This window comes from Malaclemys terrapin, chromosome 7, assembly GCF_027887155.1.
Source record: "Malaclemys terrapin pileata isolate rMalTer1 chromosome 7, rMalTer1.hap1, whole genome shotgun sequence".
NCBI lineage: Eukaryota > Metazoa > Chordata > Testudines > Emydidae > Malaclemys > Malaclemys terrapin.
This window is the reverse complement of record NC_071511.1, coordinates 27,264,662-27,292,018: the sequence shown is the minus strand read 5'-3', so window position 1 is coordinate 27,292,018 and position 27,357 is coordinate 27,264,662. Positions and strand designations below refer to the sequence as shown.

Genomic DNA, 27,357 nt, shown 5'->3' with positions numbered 1-27,357 from the left:
CGCTGTGGGGAAGGCGAGAAAAACCCAAACTGCATCCAGTGGTGGTAAGGGAAAAATTCCTTCCCAGCCCTACTAAAAATGGGATGGCTAGCGTAATGGCCCTAGCAGGTGTTGACCAAACCTGGTATTTTACCACCCAAAAGGGAGGGAGGGTGGGTCCTGCTTCAGCCTTGGTCTCTGTAAAAAGGAAGGCTTTAGACGCTGACCTGCCCCTTTTAAGCCCTGCATTCCCAAGGGATATCCGTGACCAAGCTGACCCTTTTTTGCAGCAGTTTTCATCTTTCCTACCACCACCAGCCATAAAGCACTGTTCCCTTCTCTCGGCCAGCCAGTCAAACACTGCCCCCACTGCTTAAAAGTGCAGGATGGTCAATCTGATCATGTCACATCTGAAGCAATTGAGCTTTAACTAATTAAAAATAAATCTGCCTCAGTAAATTGCTTATTTCAGAAGTAGCTATTTAATATAATTGCTTTGTGCAAGGACCACACATATCAACATGTTTATATCAGTAGATTCTATCAGATTATGGAATAAAAGGTACGGGTTTAATACATCATGGCTGTGGTGGCACCTTCCTAGGAATTGTGTGTGTGTGTGGGGGGAAATTGAGGCGCGCTCTCTCTCTCTCTCTCTTTCTTCTCTGTATGTGCTTGTAGCCTTGTCGGTCCCAGGATACTAGAGAGACTTTACCCAACATGTCCCCCGGTGGTAAATAGTCTATAGTTCTAATACTGTTCAGAAAACCAACACTAGAATTGCATTTTAGTGACCATGTTAGTCTTTGAGGCTGATAGTTGCCAGGACTCCTGGATTCTTATCCCAGCTCTATCAGTGCTGTACTGTGGGATATTAGCCAAATAACTTTGTAACTGTAACTGTTGGAGTGTTGTGAGGATTAATTAATTAATTAACTGACTTCTTAAACTGAAGGGTTCTATAAGAAGTGCAAATTGTTATTTATCCATGGATTATGTACGGCCTTCAGTCTGTGTGCACATGTTTTCATTTATATGTGTACACACATACAGGATTAAATATGCAGTTAAAGTATATGTCCTTAAATATTTTACTTCCAAGTTTGTAATTCACTCAGTGTAAATCGATATAGATAACTAAAGATTTCCTTCAGAATAGCGAAGAGTTAATAAGCATTTATTGGCTAAAGCAATAAATTTAAAGCATATTTACTCTAATGAAAATATATTGGTGTTTGTACTAAGCATGTCATTAGTAATTTTCACCTAATGGTTAATAATCACTCTGAGTGCTCAGAAATCATTCTGGGATAAAGTATTTTATCATGAAAATATTTTAAAATGGGGATTTATCATAAAAATGTTGTAGTGTTACATATGGTTTTTATATTTTTGTCTCAGGTGCTTTAAGAAATCATTTCCTTAATGCTTCATTCCTTTGGAGACTTTTCTGAAAAATGATTCATTTGTATATAATTTGTTCATTATGATTTAATCTGCATAGATCTAGTAATATGTCATTGTGTGGTCTTACCTCATTACTAGTTTACCTTTTCCACATCTCTCCCCAGATTTCCTGGTCTCCTCTATGCTAGTACTGAGAAATATTACAATAAATGTATTGTGGAGTATTATACTGAAAATGCAGTGTATGTTTGTATTTATTACATTCTTTGTGCAAAACTTTTGTTGTCTTGTTACCTCAGTAGGGTGGTGGTGGTGTGTGCAATGCCTCCCCAACCACGTGAGAGGAGACCCTTTGTTTGTGGGAACTTAAGGAGGTGGAGTGCCAATATTTTTATACAGAGTAATCAAAAATATATATATTTAAAAGTGGGAGGTACCAACCAATTAGTGCCCTTTATTTTGGTGCCTCCCTCCTTAGAAGATTGTCTCTACTATTACCACAGAAGCATGAGCTAGGTAATTTCTCATTGATAGAGAGAAATCTTGCCTTCAGTTTATTTCACTGAAGAGAAAAATATAATTTAGGAACATTAGGGTCAATACAAACCATATATATAAAAAAACTATGAATTACAGTTTTATAGCCACTGGTAATGTGTTTCAAGGATTGGATTCCTCGTGATATACTAGAATAATTTCTGAATTAGTAAATGCATCAGTGTGGAAGGAAAAAAAAAGCTTGATGTCTGCCCTTTGCCCCAAAATTCACTTGTATGAAGGAGTCTGTTTGATCCCTCTTCCGCTCCATTGCCTGCATTTTTAATTAAAAATACCCATCATAGTCATGGTCTTCTATACTGTACACTCAAAGAGAAGCTTCCAAACAAGCATTTTCATAGTCCAATTCTGGTTTTAAAAAAAGAGGGTGGGGGTACACACTTACTTGAATGTATTGAGTTAAGCCTTTTATTTTGCTCACAATATTTTTCTTTCTTAATTGACAAAAAAAAAAGGCTAAGGAATTTAAACTGATTTTTAGCACATTGCTAATGTGACAGAGCAGATTGGGAGCAATAATTAATTTTTAAAACATGCCACAGTTGGTGTGAGGTTTACCCTTCCAAATACATATTTATTTTGTGATATTTTTATTATAAATATAAAAGCTTTGTAGTCAAATTTATTTGTAGACTGAAATAGCTCCCATGAATTTCAAGATCGGTTTTTAATAGCACTATAATAGGTATCATTCTCTATATAGTATAAAAGTATCTATAGTATCTATATAGTATTTCAGCTAACTAAATGTACAGTAGAACCTCAGAGTTACAAACACCAGAGTTATGAACTGACCAGTCATCCACACACCTCTTTTGGAACCGGAATTATGGAGTCAGGGCGCAGCAGAGAAAGAAAATAAATAAATTTAACTTTAAAAAAGCAAATATAGTATAGTACTGTGTTAAATTTAAACTATTAAAAAAAGAGAAAGTTTAAAAGAAAGATTTAATAAGGTAAGGAAACCGTTTTTGTGCTTTTTTCAATTAAATTAAGGTGGTTAAAAGCAGCATTTTTCTTCTGCATAGTAAAGTTTCAAAGTTGTATTAAGTCAACACTCAGCTGTAAACGTTTGAAAGAACAACCAAAATGTTTTGTTCAGAGTTACGAACAACCCCCCATTCCCGAGGCATTTGTAACTCTGAGGTTCTACTGTAGCCAAGTTTGTTACACTTGGAGTAATTATATATAATTAGTTATTTCAGTCTAAGTAAAGATCCACTATGGTTCAGGAATACTTGTTATTTCATATGACACAGCTATTTTAGGGAGTATATTATTTTCAAAATCATGCATGGAAATTTAGCTTCATGACTCCTATTAATGTTAGTAAGAGCTATGCAGCTAATTAATCTATTTTGAGTTTTTCTATAGCACGTACCATGAAAGTGCTGATACTTGATGTGTTAAAAGAAAGCAAAAACATACACACCTGTATATCCTCCATCAAGGGGGTGATGGAATCCCTCCTAGACCTTGATTGTGATCAATTTATTCCCTGTAGCATGATGTTTAATTATCTTTCTTGTTGCTTATATGACAAATGTTATTGTTGATCATGAACTTATCCAGCTCTTTATCTGGCAGGATTTAAAATAATAAAAAAAAGCAGGCACTTATCTGGATAACAAGAATATTCAAACTTACAATAGTACAAAAAACTAAAATAAAGTTTTGGAAGGAATATCATGTCTTTTTGTGGAGCAAAATGTCTGGATTGAACCCATATTATGTGTTGCATTTTTTGAGTAGGAATAAAGAAACAGTGGCTACATTGAGTAAAAGCTTTTCCATTATTGAGGCATTACTCTCAAGGAAGCCCAAAACAGGGAATTTTTAATGTTGTCATTAGGAGAAAAACATTTTACATTTTTTCTCCTTTTAATTATGGTGGCATTTGAGAAGATGCTATATACTGGGAGTATGGATTGAAATTAATTGTTTTAAAAGGAAATCTTGTGATTATGCCCCAATTACAGTACAACACCTAATACATGCTAGGTAAATAAAAATCATCTCTAGTTTTTTAATCCCTTGTATTTTAACTATTCTCCAGAATCCCATTTTAATTTCAGTTGTTTATAATCAAGGATTACTACTGCATCCCTTGGGGGCGGGGGGGAGGAGGAGGGGGAGGGAACCTTTCAGTTTTACATGTAGGACCAGATTTGAAAAGAGCTCAGCTCTTCTGCATTGAAATAAGCATCCATATTTTCAAAACAGGTTTCAAAGTAGCAGCTGTGTTAGTCTGTATCCGCAAAAAGAACAGGAGTACTTGTGGCACCTTAAAGACTAACAAATTTATTTCAGCATAAGCTTTCAGATGCATCTGAAAAAGTGAGCTGTAGCCCACGAAAGCTTCTGCTGAAATCAATTTGTTAGTCTCTAAGGTGCCACAAGTACTCCTGTTCTATTTTCAAAACAGTTTAGCACACTGGATGTTGAGTCCTTAAAAATCTTGCAGTAAGTGTCATAATGGGAGCTGCTGAATGCTAAATACTTGTGAAAATCTGGCCCTTACTTGCACTTCAATGACAGATGAGCTCATCTGAAAATCAGGCTTGAATTGCTGGTGCTGAGCACTTGAAATATCTGGTCTTAAACTCTTTTAAGAATCTGACTCAGTATCTTTTTATGTCAATGAAGCACCATAGTACATGGTGACAATGAGTTATCCAACTCACTAATAATTGTTTTTTAATCATTCTGGAAGAACCACTGGGATTTAAAGATATCAGTTCATGCCAACAGTGTACTTATTGTTTTCTCCTTTTTTCAGCGTCTTGTTGAAGCTGCCGAGGATGCTCACTTGAAACATGAATTTGATGCTGATTTACAGGTAATTAGAAATTGGACATTTAAAAAAAAACATTTATCATCAGAACATCTAAAGGCTTATAGAATAGCTTTGTATTATTACTCCAAGGACTGCTGTGGAAAGCCAAGCATGTGAGTAATAGAGGGATGCTTATTACAGAAAATGGAATTAAGGGAGATTGGCTCAGTATTTTGACAAGTTATGCACTCAGTGTTTGCATGTTGGGAGACTTAGAAGGTGGATGTTACTCCTTTAGAGATTTCATTTAAATTCCCTCCGTGACTATTTAGGTCAGGATTTTTTAACACAGTAATTAGCAGCATATAGCATAGTTGCAGTGTACTGGGAAGGAATTGCTCTTTGGAGAGTTGAATTTTCAAATGGGGTGGAAACCCAGAGTGATGGGATTAGAGTGACATTGGACTGTGGAAATGGTTTGTGTTTGGACCCATAGCTAGTGCAGACAAGGCTTTTATACACAGAGGCTTTAGTGCTGCACCATCATTGTATAAAAATGGTGCCTTTTTCTGTGTACCGGTGTCAGAATACAAGGGAAGGGAGAAAACAAGAACAATTAGGAAACAAGATTAAAAAAAAATTGAAAAAGCTTTAAGAAAATAAGGCAAAGCATATAAGAATACAAATTCATCAGACAATAAAATAATTGAAGCTAACTTAATAATAAAATATATATGTATTGTACTTCAATATTTAAATTAATAAATATCTTCCTGGCTGTAATGCATTTCTATTCATTGGTCCACTGAATGCCGTATTCGGCAAAGGTATTATTTAGTTTGGCTCTCGCCATGTAGATTGTCTTCTAAAATTTTCTATGGATGTCCATCAAGAATCTACAAAAAGAACAGGAGTACTTGTGGCACCTTATGCTCAAATATATTTGTTAGTCTCTAAAGTGCCACAAGTACTCCTGTTCTTTTTGCGGATACAGACTAATGCAGCTGCTACTCTGAAACCCATCAAGAATCTGTCTATCTTAAGGTTGAGCAGTAAACATTAAGGAAAATAGGTTTAAGGAAAAGGGAAGAAGAGTACACTTAGAATCTGTCTCAATAGGTTTTGTTTTCAGAACTTGCCATGGTTACTTTATAGTCATAACAAAGTACCTTTTCATAATAAAATTCTGGTGTGGAATAACTGATTCCCTGTGAAAATAAATCTGTTATAGGAAGAGAATACCAAGAGTGACCTCTTCAGAGTTAAAGATAAGAAAGTTTTGAAATTAACATAAAATGTTGACATTAGAAGTAGTGATTCTTCATAATTTTTTAGTGTTATATCTATCTGGATTCAAACGGCTCAGAACTCTACTGCACTCCAGCCTTTGGAAGGCCTACTGCATTTCATTTTCTGAACTTCACACCTGGAAGAAATTGAATCTATTGTCTAAATAAATCAGGAGCACATTTCTGGAAGACTGTTTTAAATGTATACAGTAAATGCCTCTTCACTGAGGATGGTTCTCACTTTGACAAAGTCCTTCATTTGTTGAGGCTTTGAAGATATAAACACTTTTAGGAAGCCAGTTAAAAGCCATTTGTGTCAGCAGCATTAACAGGACCATCAAATCTGTGTGTACAGCTCCTGTTGTTTATTACTGCCATGGTCCATTAAAGCTAATCAATTGTTAATCTTGGTTTTGATGACCCCTCTGCAACCCTGCAACTCCGCAACCCTGCAATTTCTGGGAGATTGTTGTTGTTTATCAAAATCTCAGACCACCATCTGCTCAATATAAAAATAACGACCAGAATGAGTTGGCAGTGTTCATTCAAGTTGAAGGGGATAGAAATCTTGCTGCAATTTTGCTGCGGAAGAGGAATTTGCAAAGCTTCTTATGCTTTGCCCTAAGTGTGGGAGACAGTGTGAAAAAGTTTAAATTAGCGGTATGCTACACAACACGAGTCTAAGCTCTTTGTCTGATCCCCACTGCTCTTGAAAATGCAAAAGCAGATAAAGAAACTGTTTTTGTACTTTTTATTCATCCAGAATCATTGTCTGTGGTTTGATGAGCGTATGGACAATCTTCTATCACTACATAAAAATGATGTAAAGGAAAAATAAAATTATATTAATATTTTTATTGTCTGTGGGAAAATACCAAGTTAAGAAAATCACAGCTGGAAGAGTTCATTTTTTATGTCTTTGGAATTCTCTTTGGTAATGCTGAAATTCTATCCTTCTGTTGGGTCAAATTCAGTTCCTTATGGGTTTTATTCTTAATAGCTTTATTGGTATTATCCTTAGTGATCTTATAAAAATTCTAATCAATATACTATAGTGCATTATAATGATCTAAGCATTCAGATGTTTATCTCTGACACTGAATCTGTCGAAGTTAACAACAAAAACATCTTCAGAATGAGACATAAATAAACCTGTCCATTATTTGAAAGAAATAAATCAAACTGGGTGATATGATTGTCTAACTCACCAGCATCAAATGCTGCATGTTTGATTAATGGCAGAGCTCTACCTCAGGCATATCTGAATTTAAAGCTTTAACTGTCTGCATTTGGCCTTGAGAAGTTCTTTGTTTCTACAGGAATGTGAACTAAGAGCTGTAGTTGTAGCAAGTTGGGGGTAGATGAACTTCTAAACATCTGGATTTCAAGTTCTAAGCCAAAACAATACTTTTCCCACTAGTGTATAGGATTTCAAAGTTATGCTTATAGTATGGTATCAAGGAGTGTTTGTCAAGTTTGCTTACATCTGAAGAAATAATTCACAGATTTCACACAACAGGAATATTTATGTAAATAAAATTAATCCACATTCTTACTGTTAAGTGTAGTTGCTTTATGACAATACTTCTATAGACTTATGAGTTTGCTTATCTCTGGATGACTTATAAAGTAGGGGTAAGTATTTTTATTTATTGAACACTGACAGTGTGCTTGCCTCTGTATAAAACAACTTAAAATGGCAGAGAAAGCAATATAGAGACAGACTCCTCTGCATTGCCACAGGGAGGTTATCCTAAAATGCTGAGGCTTTTAAGTAGTTGTGAAACAGCCCTCTAACTTACCTGCAGGAGACTGAGGCTGGGTCTACACTACCCGCCTGAATCGGCGGGTAGAAATCGACCTCTCGGGGATCGATTTATGGGACGCGACAATCGATCCCCGAATCGACGCTCTTACTCCACCAGCGGAGGTGGGAGTAAGCGCCATCAACGGGAAGCCGCAGAGGTCAATTTTGCTGCCGTCCCTATAGCGGGGTAAGTGGGCTGCGATACGTCGAATTCAGCTACGCTATTTGCGTAGCTGAATTTGCGTATCTTAAATCGACCCCCCCCCCCTGTAGTGTAGATGTAGCCTTAGTACTTCTAAGGAGAGAAGGGAAGAAGAGAGGATACTAGTTCACTCATCATAAGGAGATAATCTGTTGCAAAGGAATTGTAAATAACCGTATAACAAAATCATTCCTCTTGATTGAAGTCCAACATTCTAATTAAATTGCTTAGTACTCGTGCTTGGAGTATAAATTTCTTAAAATGCAGAACTCCTGGGAAAGAATGATTGAAGCACCATTCTGGATTCTGCTGGTTGAAGCCTTAGCACAGGGCCCCAAGCCGGGGAACGTCTGCCCAACTGGGGTCCCTCAACGGAGAGTGGGGAAGGCCTGGCTGGGATTCATTTTCCCTAGGAGTGCAAAATTTTCTACTCAGCCTACTTTGCACAGATCCTCCCACCATTCTGCCCCATAATAATCTCTCCAAACCTTTGGAAAATGGTCAGTTTTTATAATTTAAAACCACCTAAAATCGACTTCTAAAATCTAACTTATGGCTCTATGTAATTACTACTGCAGTTGCATACAAATGATGGGCCACTTCAAAGATTTAGTGATGTGATTAGCGGGTGCTTATCCAAACCACTCACTCAGCTGACAAAACTGTCTGCATCACAGTATTATATTGCAGCCACCATTTTAGTATGTGAGCACTTTCTCATGCGATTTATAGTACACTCTGATTTTCTTTGTATCTGAACAGCGTGAGCTCGAAAGCTTGTCTCTTTCACCAACAGAAGTTGGTCCGATAAAAAATATTACCTCACCCACCTTGTCGCTCTCTTATTCAGTAGCTGGCAGATATGTAATATCCTGTATTTTTAATAAACTCTTAAATACTTGTTGTGAACTCCTACATTCTATGCTCAGAAAAAAATAGGGCGATAGGCTGAAGCTTTTCTAAGTCAGTGTTACATGGTTAGGGTATTTTTTACATTGTGACAAATTCTTAACCCTTGAAAGTTTGCAATATGTGATACATCCTTGGGTAAGAGGAATGGTGTTACTACTCCTGTTTGACTGGGAATTGGGTGCCTAACAGCCCTTTGCGTCTTTGGAAAGCTCTATCCCTCATATGGGCACATATTTGAGGGTTTCCCAATTCTATAAATAAGTGAGCTACTTAAATTATTTCTCATTTTTACACATTCTGCCACCATGTGAACAACCATATAAGATGGAACTTCCACAGTTGCTGTACAAAGGTGTGGTTGGAAATCAAAAATGGCAAGAGATGATTGGGAGAATAGGAGGAATTTGGCCCAGTGTGCAATTTCCTCCTGTTTTGCAATATGAGGTCCTAGTATTGCTGCCATTGAAGTTGATGGGCATTTTGCTATTGACTCCAGTGGAAGCTGCTGGGTCTTAGCATCTTTGAAAATCAAGCCACTAAATGCAGGGCATGAGTGTGGATGCTTGTCCATGAGAACCTGGACTGATACCACCGAATGCATTTCCCATCGCTCCCTGGCATTCTTTTTTTTTTTTTTAATAGTCAAAATAGAATTTTCTACTATTTAACTCTCATTAGAGAACAAAATTAATGTTCGTGTTTGGTTAACTGATGTCTGTGTATATTTAAACAATAAATAAATAACTAATTTATTATTAGAACTTCTTTGCTACATTAGTGTCCAGTGATCACAGCTGAGATTGGGGTCCTGTTGGGCCCTACCTTGTAGTACTGTACAAATACAGAGTAAGAGACAGTTCCTACCCCAAAGAGCTTACAGTCTAAATAGGCAAAAGGGATAGAGCATTGGAGCAGAGTGAACAAAGTGATGATTTCCAAGAATCGTGTTAATTCCACAATTTAAAAAAAAATGAGATTTTGTTAGGAGGGGATCAGCTACATGGAAAGATAAAGGAAGGATAAGATGTAGGGAGGCTGGGGGTGGGAGGAGAGGAAGGAATGGAGTAGGGAGGACACACGAGTGAGGCCTGGTCTGCACCTAAAATTTAGGTCAGCCTCTTGCTGTCACTCAGGGGTGTGAAAAGTTCACACTCCTGAGAGATGTAGTTAAGTTGATCTAAGCCTGATATAGACACTACTAGGTAAATGGAAGAACTCTTCTGTTGACCTAGTTACAGAGTCTTGAGGGTGTAGATTAACTACAGTGATGGCAAAACCCATTCCGTCGCTGTATCAGGTGTCTAAACTATGGCGCTGCAGTACCATAGCTGTGCCGTTGTAATGTCTGTAATATAGACAAGCCCTGGGAATGAAGTGATTGTGTGGGAGTGGCCAGAAGGGGTTTTGAGTAAACAGCCTTTCAGACTGATGATGTTACCAGTGTCCAAAGGTTCTGCAGGTCCCTGCAGCATCTGCTTCCACTGGCTTGATTCTCTGGCTGTCTCTACCCTGGAGTTTGTTTCTTTCCTGAGCACGGATTGCTGAGGGAAGGGATGGTACTGCGTAGCCCCGATAACAAATTAATAATGATATTTTTATTGATGCATTTATGTTGCAATTTTTAGGTATTTAATTAACATTTAATGTAATAGACTGTAGAAACTTAGATAAGTTACTGGAAAATAATAGGATGAAAGATAATTGGGGATCACTACAGTACACCATCTTGTTAAATACTTATTCAAACTATGTGCATTATTTTAATATTAGTGTACTTGGAAAAGTCTATTCACACATTCATTATCTCAGTAATTTTGAAATGATGCATTTAGTGACTAGATTTTATAATCCATTAGTGTTAATATTTTATTAGATGTCAGTAATAAACCCACAACATTAAAGTCTGATCTTGAGAAGTCCTGATCATCACAATTCTCACAGGCGCTGCAAATGCTCACCATCTCGCAGGATAAAGCATTTAAATGCCTTCCTGAAAAAGTGGTTCTTAAAAGAGCAAAGCGGGTTCCGGTGTTTATTGTATCTCATTGATTCCTTATCAAATGTGCTTATTCTAAAAATCAAAAAGATATTTTTCGAAATGCCAGCCCTCCAAATCCAGTGCCGGTGAAAAGATTCTGCAGGCCAAATTTCTATCAGCTACATCTGTATTGCACTGTTAACCTCCAGTGGGGTTCACTTGTGTTCAGATTATACCTTCAGTTATATAGTGTGGCTGCAGAAGTATTACCCTGGCCTGCAGAATTTTTATTATTGGTAGACGATTGTAGAAAAAATCCTGGATGGGCTAGCAGAGCTTATCTAAATATTGAGCAAAATTGATAAGGAATCAGTGAGACACAATAAATGTAGAACCCCACAATGTCACTTTTTTAAAAAGCCACCTGCACTTTAAGGATGGTGATGATAGAGGAGAAGTGACACAGGCTGCATTTCTATTTCCATGTGCATAAGGCACACCCGCTCTGCTATCTTAAATCAGTGGTCTCCAACGTGGGGTGTGCAAGAGGATCCTTGGGGGTGTGCGGCAGGAGGAGCTTTTTTTTTTTTTTTTTGCTTCGGCAGTTCAGGTGGGCAAAAATGGTAGAGCCGGCTCAGCAGGGGGTGCGTGCTCAATTTTTTTTTTACTGATAGGGATGCGCGATCAAAAAAGTTTGGAGACCACTGTCTTAAATGATCACAATGTTAGGCAAAATATTATTCTGTTTTAATTTTTTTCGTTAAACTGTTTCACAAACCTGCCTTACTCGTAACAAAAGATCGAATTTTGCAGTCCTTAATTTAGTAAAACCCCTGTTGACTTCAAGCTCAGGGCTTCCTAGTTTGACTCACAATTGCTTTTATATTAGAGCTGCAGCAAACTGACATTCGGATTTAAGCTCTAAAGAACAAACCTTTCAATCATGTAGCTTATTCGCTGTTTCCTCTTTGCTTCTTGGGGCTGTAAGGAGGAATGAGAAAAAATAAATGGCCGTTGAGCTATCAAGGAAGCAGTGAATTTCAAACTGCTACTAGTTGAGAATTCTCCAGAGTTGCTCAACACATAAATAACCTTCAGAGTGAGATCCCTACATCACATTCACAGTGCATGCCTGAGAGGGCTTATGTATCAGAGAGAGCATGCAGAGAGATGGGACCATGGAACAATTTTGGATGCTTTTCCAAGATTTTATATCTGATTTTTATGTCTGCAGCAGCTGACTACAAAAAGAGATTTGTATGGGGCAAACATAAATAAAGCACAATTAGTTATTTCCTAGGAAAAATTACTTTGTTCTCCATTGGCTTTGCAGCTGCTATATTTTTTTAAAGCAAGCTTGATCATCAGACTTTCCTCTCCTCTCCTCTGTTAAATTTGTATTCCTTTGAGTTTCTAACAACACTCAATTTCAGGAATACAAACAAACAACTTTAATCCAAAGCATCATAGAAGAGTGATTTTATTTATATTAACATTCATATTAATCATTTCCCTTTCACAAAATATGGGTTTAACTTTATAGAGAGATACAGCAATGCAGATATTTCAACTCATTGTCTGACAGCCAGGGATGCGGTGCAGTATTTTTCAGAAACGCAGCAACAGATTCTCTGCCATTATGTTCTTTGTTCTTGACTTCCATGCAGTTTTGCTCTTTATGAGAGAGACATTCAGGGAGCAGTACTTTGTGCACTTTGGGTTCAAGTGCTGTCCCATCAACACAGGGCTACAACTACAATGTACTGCCAGAAATAGTTTGCTTCTCTTTTGAAAAAGGGTAGGATGAACTCACTGCTAGCATATGTAATATATTCTGTATCCTCTGCCAGCTCTGGGGCTGGATACACTCCCTACACAATAGGCCATGTCTTCTTGGAACTATAGAATGCTTACAGGATCCCCCCCTAGTGTTCTATGAGCACCAGTGGGCAGTTTCTGGTGCCTGCACAGAATCAGGCCCAGGATACAGCATCCACCCTGCTTCTTGCATTGTGGAGCGGGACTTCATATGCACCTTCCTTTAACACATAGTGCAGAATCTAATCGTGTGTAGGGGTTGAACTCGATAACTACGATAGATACCACAAATGATGGTTTGGTGTTCAGTAATTCTCTAACTTATCATTGATATATAATAGAGGATGTGTTCAGTTATCTTTCGATTTTTGTTCCTTTGCTGTGTCCCTCATTGTGAGTGCTGGCCACACCTCTTAAGGGCCTGTCTTTTGTATTTTTGTCTTGGAGGGTTGCCTTGGGAAGTTTTGTATTATTGCCAACCCTAAACATTAAAATGTCATGAGTCAGTCCCAAAAACATCATGAGATTTAACATAAAATATTATATATTTGTCTTCTGGCATTTGAATCTCTAGGATGCATTCAGGTCACATTTTCATGCTGTTTCTCCACAGCCATAAGGATGAGAAATTTACTTTTTAAACACACACATGCTGAGATTTTCATGTGTTCACATTACTCCAGCAGATAGTGCTATTAGTAAAACGCCAATTGTTGTTATTAGACTCTTGATAAAATCGTGAGAGTTGGCAACTTTGAATCCTCTTTTGAAAGATGCCTTGAGAAACTCTATAATTTATTACAGGTCCGATGAACACTTTGCCGGCTGATTCATATACGTTTGTTGAGATACCAGGATAATGCTGTCCATAACAGGACTGCTGCTTACTGTGAGCACCCCCTCCTGGCTGCAGGTCCCTTTGCAGGCATCCTGTCCCTGTTAGCCCAGTTTTGCAGGCCTCTTAAGAGCTCAAAGGTTTTCTCTGGTTAACAGACTAGTCCCAGGCAGGGGGACTAATACCAGAACCGGTTTAAAACAACCCAGATTCCCAAACTAAAGTCTATTCCAACAACACAAAGAAAAAGTCCATACTTAGCTCTGGCGTTTTCTCTCACCCCAAGGCTCTTCTTCTACTCCAGTCTGATCTCCCTGCCAATCCTCCCAGCTGTCCCTTGCTGGGTCTTTGATGTCCAGTCCCTGGGTTTCCAGCCCCTCCCAGGAGCCGTGAACTCACTGGGCTTTACCTTGAAAGTTCTCTGGTGTCACGGTATTGTCTCCATGCAGCATCCACCAGCTTGGCTGGAGCTACCTGGGTTCTCCCACTTCCATAGGGAATTGTCTAATTCCCCTCAGGTGGACCTCATTCCATAATCAGGGTTGGTTTAGCCCCAGGCTCTGGAGTCCATGGGGCAAGCCACCGTGTTCCACTGTACAAGAAGGAACTACTTCAGAGGTGGGCAAACTATGGCTCCTGGCCCGGGAGGCTACTCCCCGCCCCTTCCTCTGCTGTCCCCCCATCCCTGCAGCCTGAGCTCGCCTCACCGCCAGCGCAATGCTCTGGGCGGCGGGGCTGTGAGCTCCTGGGGCAGCGCAGCTGCAGAGCCGTGGCCTGACCCAGTGCTCTGTGCTGCACAGTGGCGTGGCTGGCTTCAGCTGGGCGGCGCGGCTGTAGCGCTGCCAGCCACCAGTGCTCCAGGCAGCACGGTAAGGGGGCAGGGAGGAGTGGGGTTGGATAGAGGGCAGGGGAGTTTGGGGTGGTGGTCAGAGGGTGGGGAACATGGGGTCAGAGGTCCTGGGGGGCAGTCAGGAAGGAGAGGGGGGGTTGGATGGGGCGGTAGGGGGCAGTCAGGGGCAGAGATTGTGGGGGCAGTCAGGGGACAGGGAGCGGGTGGGGGGGTAGGAGTCCCAGGGGACCGTCAGGGGGCAAGAAGCGGGTGGGGAGGTTGTATAGGGGGTGTTGGCCGGGCCATGCCTGGCTATTTGGGGAGGCACAGCCTCCCCTAACCAGCCCTCCATACAATTTTGGAAACACAATGTGGCCCTCAGGCCAAAAAGTTTGCCCGCCCCAGAACTACTTAAATCTAGTTGAAAGGACCACTTTTTCATCAACAATACTAAAATAGGCACCATTATCAAGTTTGCTTTAACAAGTGCTAAAGTGAGGTTGAAATGTCTCCTACCGGATTGAGAGTTACACATGCGTCTGACAAAGTGGGTATTCACCCATGAAAGCTTATGCTCCAATACATCTGTTAGTCTATAAGGTGCCACAGGACTTTTGTTGCTTTTTAGTAATGACTCACATGATCTTAGATTACAGACTTCAAAACTCATGAAATTTCTTTTATTCGAAATGGCCAGTTACTTCCAACAGTGCAGCCAAGATGGACACCATTCCTTACAATCTCTGCATATGGAAACATGTGTCCCTTGTAGGGTTGCCAGGTGTCCGGTTTTCGACCAGAACACCCAGTCGAAAAGGGGCTCTGGTGCCTCTGGTCAACCTGCTGACTGGGCTGTTAACAGTCCGCTCGGTGGCACAGCGGGGCTAAGGCAGGCTCCCTGCGGCTCCTGTAAGCAGTGGCATGCCCCCCTCCGGCTCCTATGCATAGGGGCAGCCAGGGGGCTCTGTGCACTGCCCCCACCCCAAGCGCCAGCTTTGCAGCTCCCATTGGCTGGGAACCGTGGCCAATGGGAGCTGCGGGACAGGCAGCCAGAACTCTCACATCCGCCCCGCACCCCGACCCCCTGCCTCAGTCCTGATCCACCCTCCAAACCCTCAATCCCAGCCCGGAGCACCCTTCTACACCCCAAACCCTTCAGCCCCACCCCAGAGCCTACACCTGCCTGCATCCCAACCTCCTACCCCAGTCCGGAGCCCCCTCCTGCAGCCCAAACCCCTCATTCCCAGCTCCACCCTCGAGCCTGCGCCCCAACCCCCTGAATATCGGTTGGTTGAAAGGAGCTATTGTGGATAGGCCACAATAGGTAAGGATTCAGAGGAATGGGGGGGCGCAGGAAGAAGGCTGAAGAAGCAGCAGAAAGAAAGTAACTAAAGAATTTGTAAAGGCACAGATGTTGTTTTCCAAGGGCATTGACACTTCTCCGAAAGTTCCTTAATAAAGCTTTACTTTTGCTGATCGTTCAGTGTGGCTAAAATGGATAAACCATTTTGAGCTGCTCTGTGTTGCGTGAGGACTTGTCAGTAAGAGGTGAGCACCAAATAAATTCCCTCATGCACATCACTGGAGATGAGCAGATGACAAACTGATGGCATGAGGTTTGACTCCAAATCAGAAGACTGTATATGAAACCGTGAACGAAACTCCCTGACATACGTTTAATTAGGAAACCCCAGAGAGATTAACAATGGACAACCTACAAATGCAAGCTTAAAAGAAATGCAATTTAAAAAAACAAAAATAAAAAAGCACCACACCTAAAAAGAAACACAGAGTCTTAGCAAAAGACTCTGAGAGAAAAAAATGGATTTAGGAAACAAAGAAGAAACTGTGGGTGGAAGATGTGATAAAGCACTGCAGCATTCCTGGGAAATGTACCAAGCTTGAAAATGTCATATATGTCAGAAAAAGTAATTGTGCTGATTTTCAAAGCAAGTAGAGGTGAAACACACTGAAAAAGAACTAGAGAAGATGTCCACGATAGATGTGGTTACAGGACAACCAATTTGTGATCATAGCAGTGCTGTGATTGACAATATTAAAGAATCAGAGAGAGAAAGGAGGGAATGATCCTTGGTGAAATGGCCACACAAGATCCTGTTATAAAGCTACCAGTGTCAGATCATGGGAATATTGAAAATGGAAAACAATACTCAGGGAAAGAGATCCACAAGTAAAACAGCTCAGGAAAAGCGGAACACCTTAGCTGTGGAAAGCCTTTTCTAACTATATTTGGCTGTCTGTCTTCAGAAAACCCTCATCTGTCCTTCAGTAATTTGATCCCACCCAGAGAGTCATGTGTCCTTTGCCTGACCAACGACAGCAGCTCTACACAGAATATTGTGTGATTTCACATTGGGAGCCAGAATTACAGATCAGACACTTTCAGACATGCCCTTTTATCCCCTTCAAGATCACTCTGAATATTTCCATGAAACTATTCTCCTTGGCTTCAGTGATGTCAAAGGAAAATCATAATTCTGAGGATTTTGATCATATCAGTTTAGTTTTGAAAAATATCACACTAGCTTAGCTTTCCTTATTCATATATGGACAATATGAGGTGGTAGTGGTGTACTGAGACTGTTGCTTTCTGATTTGTTAAGGCTTCTATAAAGAAGATATACAACACGTTCTATCATCAAAGTCAGATCTCTGCAATGTGCCTGCCTGCTCCACATGCTGGCTCAGCTGCCTGTCAGATATATTTAAAATTGATCTATTTAAAACATCTCTACTTTATATTTTTGAATTCTGATATATGTTGAGAGGACTATACATCCAGATGCTTAGGGGGTAGGCAGCGTAAGAGTTACTTAGAAGGCTCATTGGTGCTCAGCTTTATTCCAGCAAAATTAAAAAAATTAAATACAAATCCTTAATTAGCCCCTGCAAAATTCAGTGCCCTATTGGTCTCACTTTTCTGTAGTCACTGCATATAATGTTGTTCTCTGTTTTCCTTCAAGGAATAATATAATTTAGTGGAGCAGTTCATTCATAAGTGGTGTCTACCTTTTGGGAAACTGATACCTTTTGCATGATATACACACTATTACCTTCAAACTCTTCCTGCTTGCTTTATGTGAAAGCGTTCATAAGCAGGAATATTTGTGCAGCCTGGTACCTGATTGTGCTGAGCTTGCTGTTTCCTGCTCTTCATAGAAAATTAAACTTTATTGGCTCACACCTATCTGAAAAGCAAAGCATTTCAGAATATTACCCTGGGGATTTATGATTATCAAGCAGATAGCCTGTAACAAGCAATGATATCTGATACTACAGCCCAGGCATGTTTTGCTCTCCCCACCCTGCACACCTTTCTTCTGTTATTTTGAGGTTTAAAAAACTATAAATGGGAGACATAAATGACGGGCCATCTGTGCTTCTCCTCTTGGGCCCTTTTTGGAGTTGCTTCATGATTAAATTAAATACAAGACCGTTTTCCCTCTGATAATTAGGGCATGTCTACATGTAAGTGCTGCAGTGGCGCAGCTGTACCAATACAGCAGAGCTGCTGCAGTGCGGCTGGTAAAGATGCTCTATGCCGATGGGAAAGAGCTCTCGTGTCAGCATAATAAAACCATCTCTGCGGAAGGCAGAAGTGACACTGGCGGCGAAGCTCTCCTGCCAACATAGGACTGTGCCCACAAGCGCTTATGTTGCTGTAACTTAGGTCACTCGGGGGTGTTTTATTTACACCGATGCGTGACATAAGTTTTGCTGACGTAGGCTGTAGTGTAGATATAGCCTTAGAAACAGACAAAATATCAAAAAGTTAATGTGCGCTGAGTAGGGAGAAAGTTACCTTGCATTATTCCTTTTTCTGGGGGGGCAATTTCTTTGCTACACAATTCTAATTTTCAAGGCAAAATAATATTGTACATAAAGATTTAATGAATGTATGTAAGGGAGGAAACTTAGAAGTCGCCAAGTAATTCATTGCTTTGGTAATTCCCATCTCTGAATGGTGTGATGTAAAAGTGAGTATGTTTTAGAAGATCATAGACGAAAAATTTCTAAAGTATTGCACATACTAATTACTTTTCTTGCCATAATTTTTAGGAAGATAATGGATGAGCAACCAGCTATATCCATCCCTTCACGTTTGTGTGCATTGTTTTTTGTTGTATTTGAGTCTCACATAATTGCTTAATACACAATTAAAACACTGTGCTCATTATTTCAAATTTAAGATACAACTCGCTTTAGACTTGTGCTTTGTTTCTAATTGTATTGTCTGCATGTTGAGCTTCATTGCCTTGAGACAGAATGAGCCCGTTTTTGTACTGAAGTTAATTAAACTTGGTAATGATCATTGTTTGAAAATTTTCTGGGATCAAGTAGGTTATTTTGCCTCACCCTGTATTTTCACACATCATTTCATCAGTCATGTGCTGGGACAGTTAATAAAATTAAGGATTTGACTGAATTCAGTGGCTTGTTTTTTTTTTATTATTTTTAATCTATGAACATATTTGCATACTTCATGGACAGCTGAAACCTTCTGCTCATGGAATATATATTGGAGACTTTTAAACTTTCAGATGTTGCTAACATTATTCAGAATCCATAAAAATGAACTGTGATCTTAACTTGAGTTGTGGATGCTAATATAAAACTGTAAAAGGCCATGATAATGTCTAAGGTGTACAATTAAGGGCTGTCAGGTTCCTTCTGTGTTTAAAATGAAATGTTCAAGGTATAATAATTCTACAGTGAACTTGCAGAAATGTTAGACTTGAAATATTCAACCTTCTAGGCTAATGTCTACAATCTAGCAAGGTTTGGAATGAGTGACAGTATGAAAGAAATTAAGTATGCATATTTATAGGCAGGTGTACTTTAATAATAATGCATTTTTAAAGTAACAGGCTGGTATTTTGGATGTGCCAATCCTTCCAAGAATGAAATAAGTTTGCTTACCACTTTGCACTTGAACTCTAAGTATTTAGAGCCTAATCCTGCAAACACTTACTGCTAGTCTTGTAGTATTTACTGATGTGAGTGGCCCTATTATGAGTAATTCCCTGGTTAAAAAAAAACATTTCTAGGATCAGGCCCATAGAAGTTGCAGCAAAATGCCACATATAATTGATTTACATGATGTGCTCTCCGGTATACTCGAAAGAATGTGCTCACTGCTACTGTATGTGCGGGGTTCTTGTATGGCTGGCCTGTTTAAAAAAAAAGGGGAAGGGGGGGGGAGAACTATAAAGGCTTCTTCTGCAACTAGTAGGAGAGGGGGAGGAAGGGGAAAGTTTACCTGGTCGAAGTGGGGAAGATCAAGAAGCGCCTGTACCAGGACAGGAGGTACAACAGATTGGAAAAGGACTTAAAGGAAAATATCCCTTAAGTGACCTGAAGTAGGAGGGGATGGAGCTCTTAAGTCTGGTTCAGCAAGGAGCCAACCCCCTCCTTTTCTAGCCTCCTTAAGTCTCATACGAAGGGAAAGTGTCAGGGTCTCAGTAATAGGATGGCTGGGACCTGGTTGGGAAGCAGAAGGGCTGATGGCAGCCTTCCCAAGAATGTGGAAATTATTATGGAAATGATGATGACCTGCACTGTACAATTGATTGCTGGGTACTCCCTGATAATTTAAGTAAATAAAGTTGTGCTCTAATTAAACCATATCTATTGCCAGACAAATTCATAGTGGTCAGTTGCCTCAGCAAATTTTATTTGTTACATATTTATAACAAAAAATAGAAACAGAATTACAATAGAATTTGATTTAATGTTTAAATTGAAAACTGAAATAGAAAATATACAAGACTAACTGATTTGTGGCTACAGTTCTACAAAATGTTCAACTCAGACATTAAAATATAGAAAATCTGCCTTAATTTGGGCTCAGCCTGCATGTCAGATCAGTGGTGTGTTTGCATATGTCTCCAAACTGTGCATATCAGAGGTATTAGTGAACATTTCTGTGCATATCAGCAAATATGAGAGGCTGCTGTAGGCTAATCATTCTTGGCAACTTATGTGATATTTTCCAACATGGCCACTCTCCACTTCCAGTTCTGGCAAACAGTATCCTAACCCAAGGGCCATGTCTTTCTATGTATTTGTACAGTGTCTAGCACAATAGGGTCTAATCCCGCTTTTGCTCTGTGGTCAGTGCTTAATTTGTACAAGGGCTTGTCAGGGCTGAGCCCTGACACCTCTAGGCTTGGCAGTTCATAGCCCTGGCACCTCTGGGCTTGCCGTGATCAGTTATAAATGTAAAAAAATTGCTTGAGCCCTGGCACCTCTTTCATTACAAATTAAGCACTGTCTGTGGCCCTAATCCTGCAAAATCCTGTAAACACATGGATAATCCCATTGTGTGCAATGATATTGATTGATGATTGAGGTAGCGGTTTTCAGAAGCACAAAGGGGAGTTAGACTTTCAATAACTCCCCTTTGTGCCTTTGAAAATCTCTCCCCTGGGATTGTATTGTTTAATTAGTTGAAAATGCTCTTGTTGTAAAAGTTTAGTAATACAATGATTAATGTTCTCATTTACAGACCCTAGTTTCCAGATCTTTAACCTAAGTCTAATTATGTTGCTGATATGAAAAGATGGGGAGTGGGAGTGAGAGAAAAGGCAGAATAGTAGAACTTCACTCAGGGCCTGATTCTGAGAGGTGTTGAACTTCTATCTCTCCCACCAATTTTACCTTTCAGGGTCTGGACCTAATTAACACTGAAGACTAGGAGACTTATTGCACATTTACCAAATTTAGAAAGTAAGGGAGTGCACATAATGCAGCTGATGGAGTGGGAATTCACCCACGAAAGCTTATGCTCCAATACATCTGTTAGTCTATAAGGTGCCACAGGACTCTTTCTCCCTTTTTACAGATCCAGTCTAACATGGCTACCCCTCTGATACATATAATAAAGTGATCCAAGGGTCCTGTATCACAAAATGTGTCTCATTACACACTGTTATAAAGCAATGGATGTCAGAATTTGACCATTTTATAAGTACAGTTTAGCTTGTTTATAATAAATCCTCATGGTTTGGTAGTAAATGTGATGAAGTATATTTTGTATACAGTATTGTAGCCTTGTTGGTCCCAGAATAGTAGACAAACAAGGTGGGTGAAGTAAAATCTTTTATTGGACCAACTTCTGTTGGTGAGCTATTTTTCAGGTCTAGGAAACTAACTGGAAATGTGGCTGGTAAATACAAGATTTGAACAGATTGTTTAGCAAAAGTTTTAAGGGACCATTCAAGGTAAAGTGGCCTGTTAATACCCCTCCAGTCACAGAGAAGAAAGGACGAAAAGAAAAAAGCAGCTGAGGCGGTTGTTAGTGGGTTGCAGATTTTTGTAATAAGCCATAAATCCAGTGTCTCTGTTCAGTTCATGATTTTTAGTATCTAGCAAAGTTATGAATTTAAGCTCCAAGGTTCGTCTTTTGAAAATATTGTGCAGGTTTCCTTTGAGGATCAGGACTGATATAGAGTGATAACTTGCCACTTTACATTGAATGGTCCCTTGAAATGTGTGTTAACTACACAAGTAAGCTAAACAATCTGTTCAAATCTTTGGGCATAAGCTTTTGTGGGCTATAACCCACTTGGATGAGAGGAAAATACAGTAGACTTTGTCTATAACCCATTTCATCAGATGCATGGAGTGGAAAATTCAGTAAGTATAAATACACAGCCTACTGTATTTTCCACTCCATGCATCTGATGAAGTGGATTATAGCCCACGAAAGCATATGCCCAAATAAATTTGTTAGTCTGTAAGGTGCCAGAAGGACTCCTTGTTGTTTTTGCTGATACAGACTAATACGGCTACCCCTCTGAAACCTGTTTAAATCTTGTATTTCAGTGGCACTTTGAGTTAGTTTCCCAGACTTGAAGAAGAGCTCTGTGTAAGCTTGAAAGCAGGGCCGGCTTTAGGCGCCTTTTTAATTTTTTTTTTTAATTTAAATCTTTGGTGGCTCCACTCCCCTTGCCCAGAGTGCCGGCCGGAACGCGGCAAGCCCTGCGGCCCCACTCTCCCAGCTTGAGCTCTGACTGGAGCGTGACAGCCCTGCAGCCCTGTGACCCCGGCAAGCCCCGTGGCTCCGCAACCCTGGCCAGAGCACGGCTGCCCCACGCAACCCTGGCCGGAGTGCCACGGCCCCGTGACCCCGGCCAGAGCGCTGCAAGCCCCACCGCCCCGCTCTCCCGGCTGGAGCTCCGGCAGCCCCGTGGTCCTGCGACCCCGGACGGAGCACGGCTGCCCCACGGCCCTGCTCTCCTGGCTGGAGTTCCAGCCGGAGTGCGGCAGCCCCGTGGTCCCGCGACCCCGGCCGGAGCACAGCTGCCTCACGGCCCCGCGACCCCGGCCGGAGCGCGGCAAGCCCCATGACCCCCCTCCCCTGGCCGGCAATCTGAAGTGCTGCCGAAGACTAGGAGCGCTGCCCAGTGAGTACAAGCCCCGGGAATCGGGCCCCACACTTGCTAAAGCCGGCCCTGCTCGAAAGCATGCGTCTCTCACCAACGGAAGCTGGTCCACTGAAGTATATTTTGCTAAAGTAATGGCGTATTGGTGATATATGACCTCTCTACAGCACTGGTGATACCATCAATATTTGGGTGGGAATTATTAGGTTTGCGAAGTCATGAAATGATAATTAGGGAGGTTCTGCTGAATGAAGACAATGAGCAATAGGCAGTGGGAGATAGATCGCTTTTTAAACAAAGGCACCAGGCAATCTTCACTCCTGTCTGGTTGTGCAGGTTTTACACATGATTAGCTTTTGCTCTAATCCAAAATTAATACTACACCGCTACCTTGATATAACGCTCCCCGATATAACACAAATTCGGATATAACGCGGTAAAGCAGTGCTCCGGGGGGTGGGGCTGCGCATTCCGGTGGATCAAAGCAAGTTCCATATAATGCGGTTTCACCTATAACGCGGTAAGATTTTTTGGCTCCCGAGGACAGCGTTATATTGAGGTAGAGATGTATTAGTAGCAGGAGTAGCAGCATGAGATGGACAATATGCAACCTCTGTAGCTTTTAGGAAACTTCCATACATCTGTATGTATTCCTAATCTTTATAAGGTCTAAGGATGATTTTTTTCCCCAAAAACAATTTCTCTTGTCCTCTTTCTTTGTTTTTCTTTTTGTGGTGGAAGAAGAAGATGTGAAAGAAAGTTGTTTGTTGCTAGATGGAGTGATGCATCCAATGGACGGATTATTTTCTGAGTTGCCCTCGTGTAAATGAGGAGTAAATTCCATGCAGTCAGAGGAGGTACCCTAATGTAAATCTGGTGTAGGTGAGAATCAGGAAGAGAGAGTTAAGATGATAGATCATTTTCTTCTGTCTCAATTTTGTACCTTCTCTCGTGGCAAGACTAAAGCTGGTTTCTTCTATTGACTGATTAAGGAGTCCTTCAATGATCAATGCTTTTGTAGGCAAAGGGGATGTTTCTTATGGTCACATTGGCTTTTATATGCAACTACACACTTGCCTAAACCCTGTCTATGAATCACTGCATTTCCAGATAAGCCTTGACGTTTCCTTGTGAATTCGGCAGGCATTACACTACAGCTTGTGTGTAAATGAACTACGCAGGACCACATAAAATTATACAGTGCTTTGTGAACTGGGCTTATAATATCATAAACAGTGACATCATTGTGTACACACACACTCACACACACACAATAATGATTATGGCAAATATGATCTTGGATGCTGTCTGGAAAATGCATATTCCAGGCCCAGATTTAGTACGAACTTTCATATTCTACATGTGGAATATAAAAAACAAGTTTTTGTCTATTTTGACTTCTAGGTTAATAAAATGAGGTCAGGAAATCTGGTAAAGTTTGTCTCATAAAAATGTTCTTAACCCAACCACCTTGTTTAAAAATCGTTTCCTTTTGTTATCTTCACGTTTAAATAGATTGAGTTTCCCGATGGTTGTCTCTCTGAAGGAAAGCATTAACAGATTTCTGTAATTGATTATAGTTTAATGATACATAATGGCAAGTTCTGTTTTCCATTACTGTTACCCTAGATGCTGAGCTGCAACTCTGCCTTGATACTAGAATGTGTATTGATGTACTGATGTGTATTGATTAAGTAACATTTTACCAACAGAACTGGCTTATGTTAACTAAAAACATGTCTCTGTGACTTTAATCATTCATACTGTATCTTTAGCTACACAGAAACTTCGACAATTACAGCTGGGAATAAACTGTCTGGTTTTTTGTTGTTGTTGTTGTTGTTGCATTTTAAACCTTCCACTTTAATCGCATTGTTCTTTCTAGCCATGGTCTTTCAGCTAATTGCCTACAAGAAACTTAACAGTGGTTAGGCAGCTGGTGTGCTGAGACCACTGCTTATCATGGTGACCAATATTGTCTCATTGTTTCCCTGTACTCCCCATCTATCTGTCTGTATTCACCTGTGGTCTCTTATCTTATACTTAGGACTTATCAAAATGATCAGATCAGTGTAAATCAAGCTGGGGTGTAAATCTACTGCTGCTGTGCACCAAAAGTTCCCTGCTGAGCTCTGATGGTCTGCGGTTTGAACCAGCAAGCCCTTTGCTCTGTGTTTGTGTAGCACCCAGCACAATAATGTCCTGGTCTGTGATTGGGGATCCTACGCACTACCATAGAGCAAATAAATAAATAATAATAATACCATTCAGCTAAACTACCCAGTTCAAAAAAATCTTGGAAGTGATCTATCGCTGCTCAGCAAGTACATTTGAAAATGTACTAAACACAAGTTAATTTGAATATATAAGAATTTGAAGTTTGATGGCTTATGTCTGGTAGGCCCAAATGAAAAAGACTACAGTCTCAGTTTTCTTAATTTTGTAGGTGAATTTGAAAGGCAATGCAGCTATTTTTTTCTGAATAGTCGTAGGACAAATACATGAAATGTAAAAGGACAATACAATGACATAAAAATGATGACCTATATTTGGAGTCCTGTATTTTGACTTGGGCTTCAAAATATTCTGGTTGCACTTTTTCTTTATTAAGAATCAGATTAACTTTAAATCATACAAATATGACAAATAACAGCAAATATATGAATTGTACAAATCGCGTAGTCGTTTAGTAGTAGTACTAAAATTATCTGGCCTCTGGTGACTCAGAAAAGGGTGAATTACAGACTACTACATACAAAACTTTCCTCTGGTTGCCTTTTACTTTCCTGCAACAACTTTCTGCACCTCATCTGTTTATGAGGATCTTTGTCTTCTCATAACTCCTCGCTCCTACATGACCAGTCAAGTCAGAAGGTGCAAGGAGAACTTTCCAAGCTGAGGAGTGGAGGTCAGGAATTCACACTATTCCAGGCTCACTAGAGGCAAATGGATCAGGTTTTAGCATGTAATATAGGACTATATGTGGCTATATAGGATGCATAGGCCTAAAATTGGCAGTCTGCAATCTCAGAATGCAGAGATACGTGGAAGACCTGTTTACATCTACATTGGATTCATTCAGTATCCATTTAAAATTAGGTTATGTTACACTAAAAATAGTAACATTATGGCTTGATGTGGTGCCAGTTGAGGCAGCTTCTTAAAACACAAAACAGGTCACACAAAACTGAACTAGTTTATGTGAAGTAAATACTGTCAAAGAGAAAATTATAATGAAATGAAATCATTGTAAAATGATTAATGTTATGAGACTGACATATGACAACTTGTAGGGCCAGTTCCAGTTTCCATTGAAACTAATGGGAATTTTGCCTTTAATTTCAATCGGAGCAGGATTGGGATCCAAACTGGTAATGGGGACTGGCATTTGAAGTTTGCAGGAGTGAAGTGGTGTCCAAGAATTTGCAATAATTTAAATTTCAATTTGTCTGGAATAATGAAAAATCCATACTTCCTAAGAGTTCAAACACCTCAGCAAATAGAACTTTACAATCATATATTACTGCCATGCCAAAATTTGTAAATATATGTTGCCTATAATTGATGGGAGTTTTAAAATTTTAAACAATGTCTTTGTTTATATCCACATTAATATTAAACATTTCATCCCTGCTTTTCAATATTTGAATATTAGTGTGATAATTTTGCATGAGACATTAATTACAATTCACAGCTTCCTGTCACGCTGTTCTTAACTGCTGTTATAAATAACAGTGCTTTTAACATTCACTGACTATCAATGTCATCATACAGTCATAAATACTAGCACCAATTAATATGTAGCTTATGATTATAGATATTTATATGCAGTGACTATAATAGAAATGATGTTACTGTCATGGGGAAGAGCAGCCTCAAATGAAAATGTGAATTGTAAACACAAAGTCAAATTATGTGATTTAATAACCTTGAGTGGCTTTTTCAGTACGAATGCACTTTTATAATCCAAATTGTACTTGGAAAATATATAATATTTTTAAAAATAAAGACACCCTCCTCCCTCCCTCCTCAGGATTGAAGAGAGAACATCTCACTTGGTGATGTATATTTTGCATCAGAGATTAGAAACTGGTCCTCTGAGTTTGCATATACAAAAGAAGTCAAAGTAAACTGTAGTTTGTATTCCAATATTAGTGTTAAAATAATTTCCTCTTGTACTTAGTCAAATGTACACAATCATGTATTTTTCTGGTGACATAATGTCATTATGTATATCTAAAATGCAACTTGCACCAATTACTAATCAGTTTCCCCTATCTCCAAATATGTGTGACTGTACAGCCCTGCTGCACCCTCCCTACAACATACAGAAAAGCATTGCTCCACAGGATCTGAGGGTACGTCTTCACTACCCGCCGTATCGGCGGGTAGCAATCGATTTATCCGGGATCGATATATCACGTCTCGTTAAGACGCGATACATCGATCCCCGAAAGCGCTAATCGTCGACTCCGGAACTCCACCAGAGCGAGCGGCGGTAGGGCAGTCGATGGGGGGGCCACGGCCATCGATCCCACGCTGTCTGGATCCCAGGTAAT

General features: G+C 39.9%; 1 protein-coding gene across 3 annotated transcripts in view; it reads left to right on the top strand.

Moving 5' to 3' along the window:
• Nucleotides 1-27,357, top strand: part of CACNA2D3 (calcium voltage-gated channel auxiliary subunit alpha2delta 3) — a 734,213-nt gene that overhangs the window by 228,376 nt on the left and 478,480 nt on the right. For all 3 annotated transcript variants that reach the window (XM_054035781.1, XM_054035782.1, XM_054035783.1), the window contains exon 4: nt 4,724-4,783. In XM_054035781.1, coding sequence (XP_053891756.1) covers nt 4,724-4,783 — 60 coding nt within the window. The remainder of the gene's footprint in view (nt 1-4,723; nt 4,784-27,357) is intronic.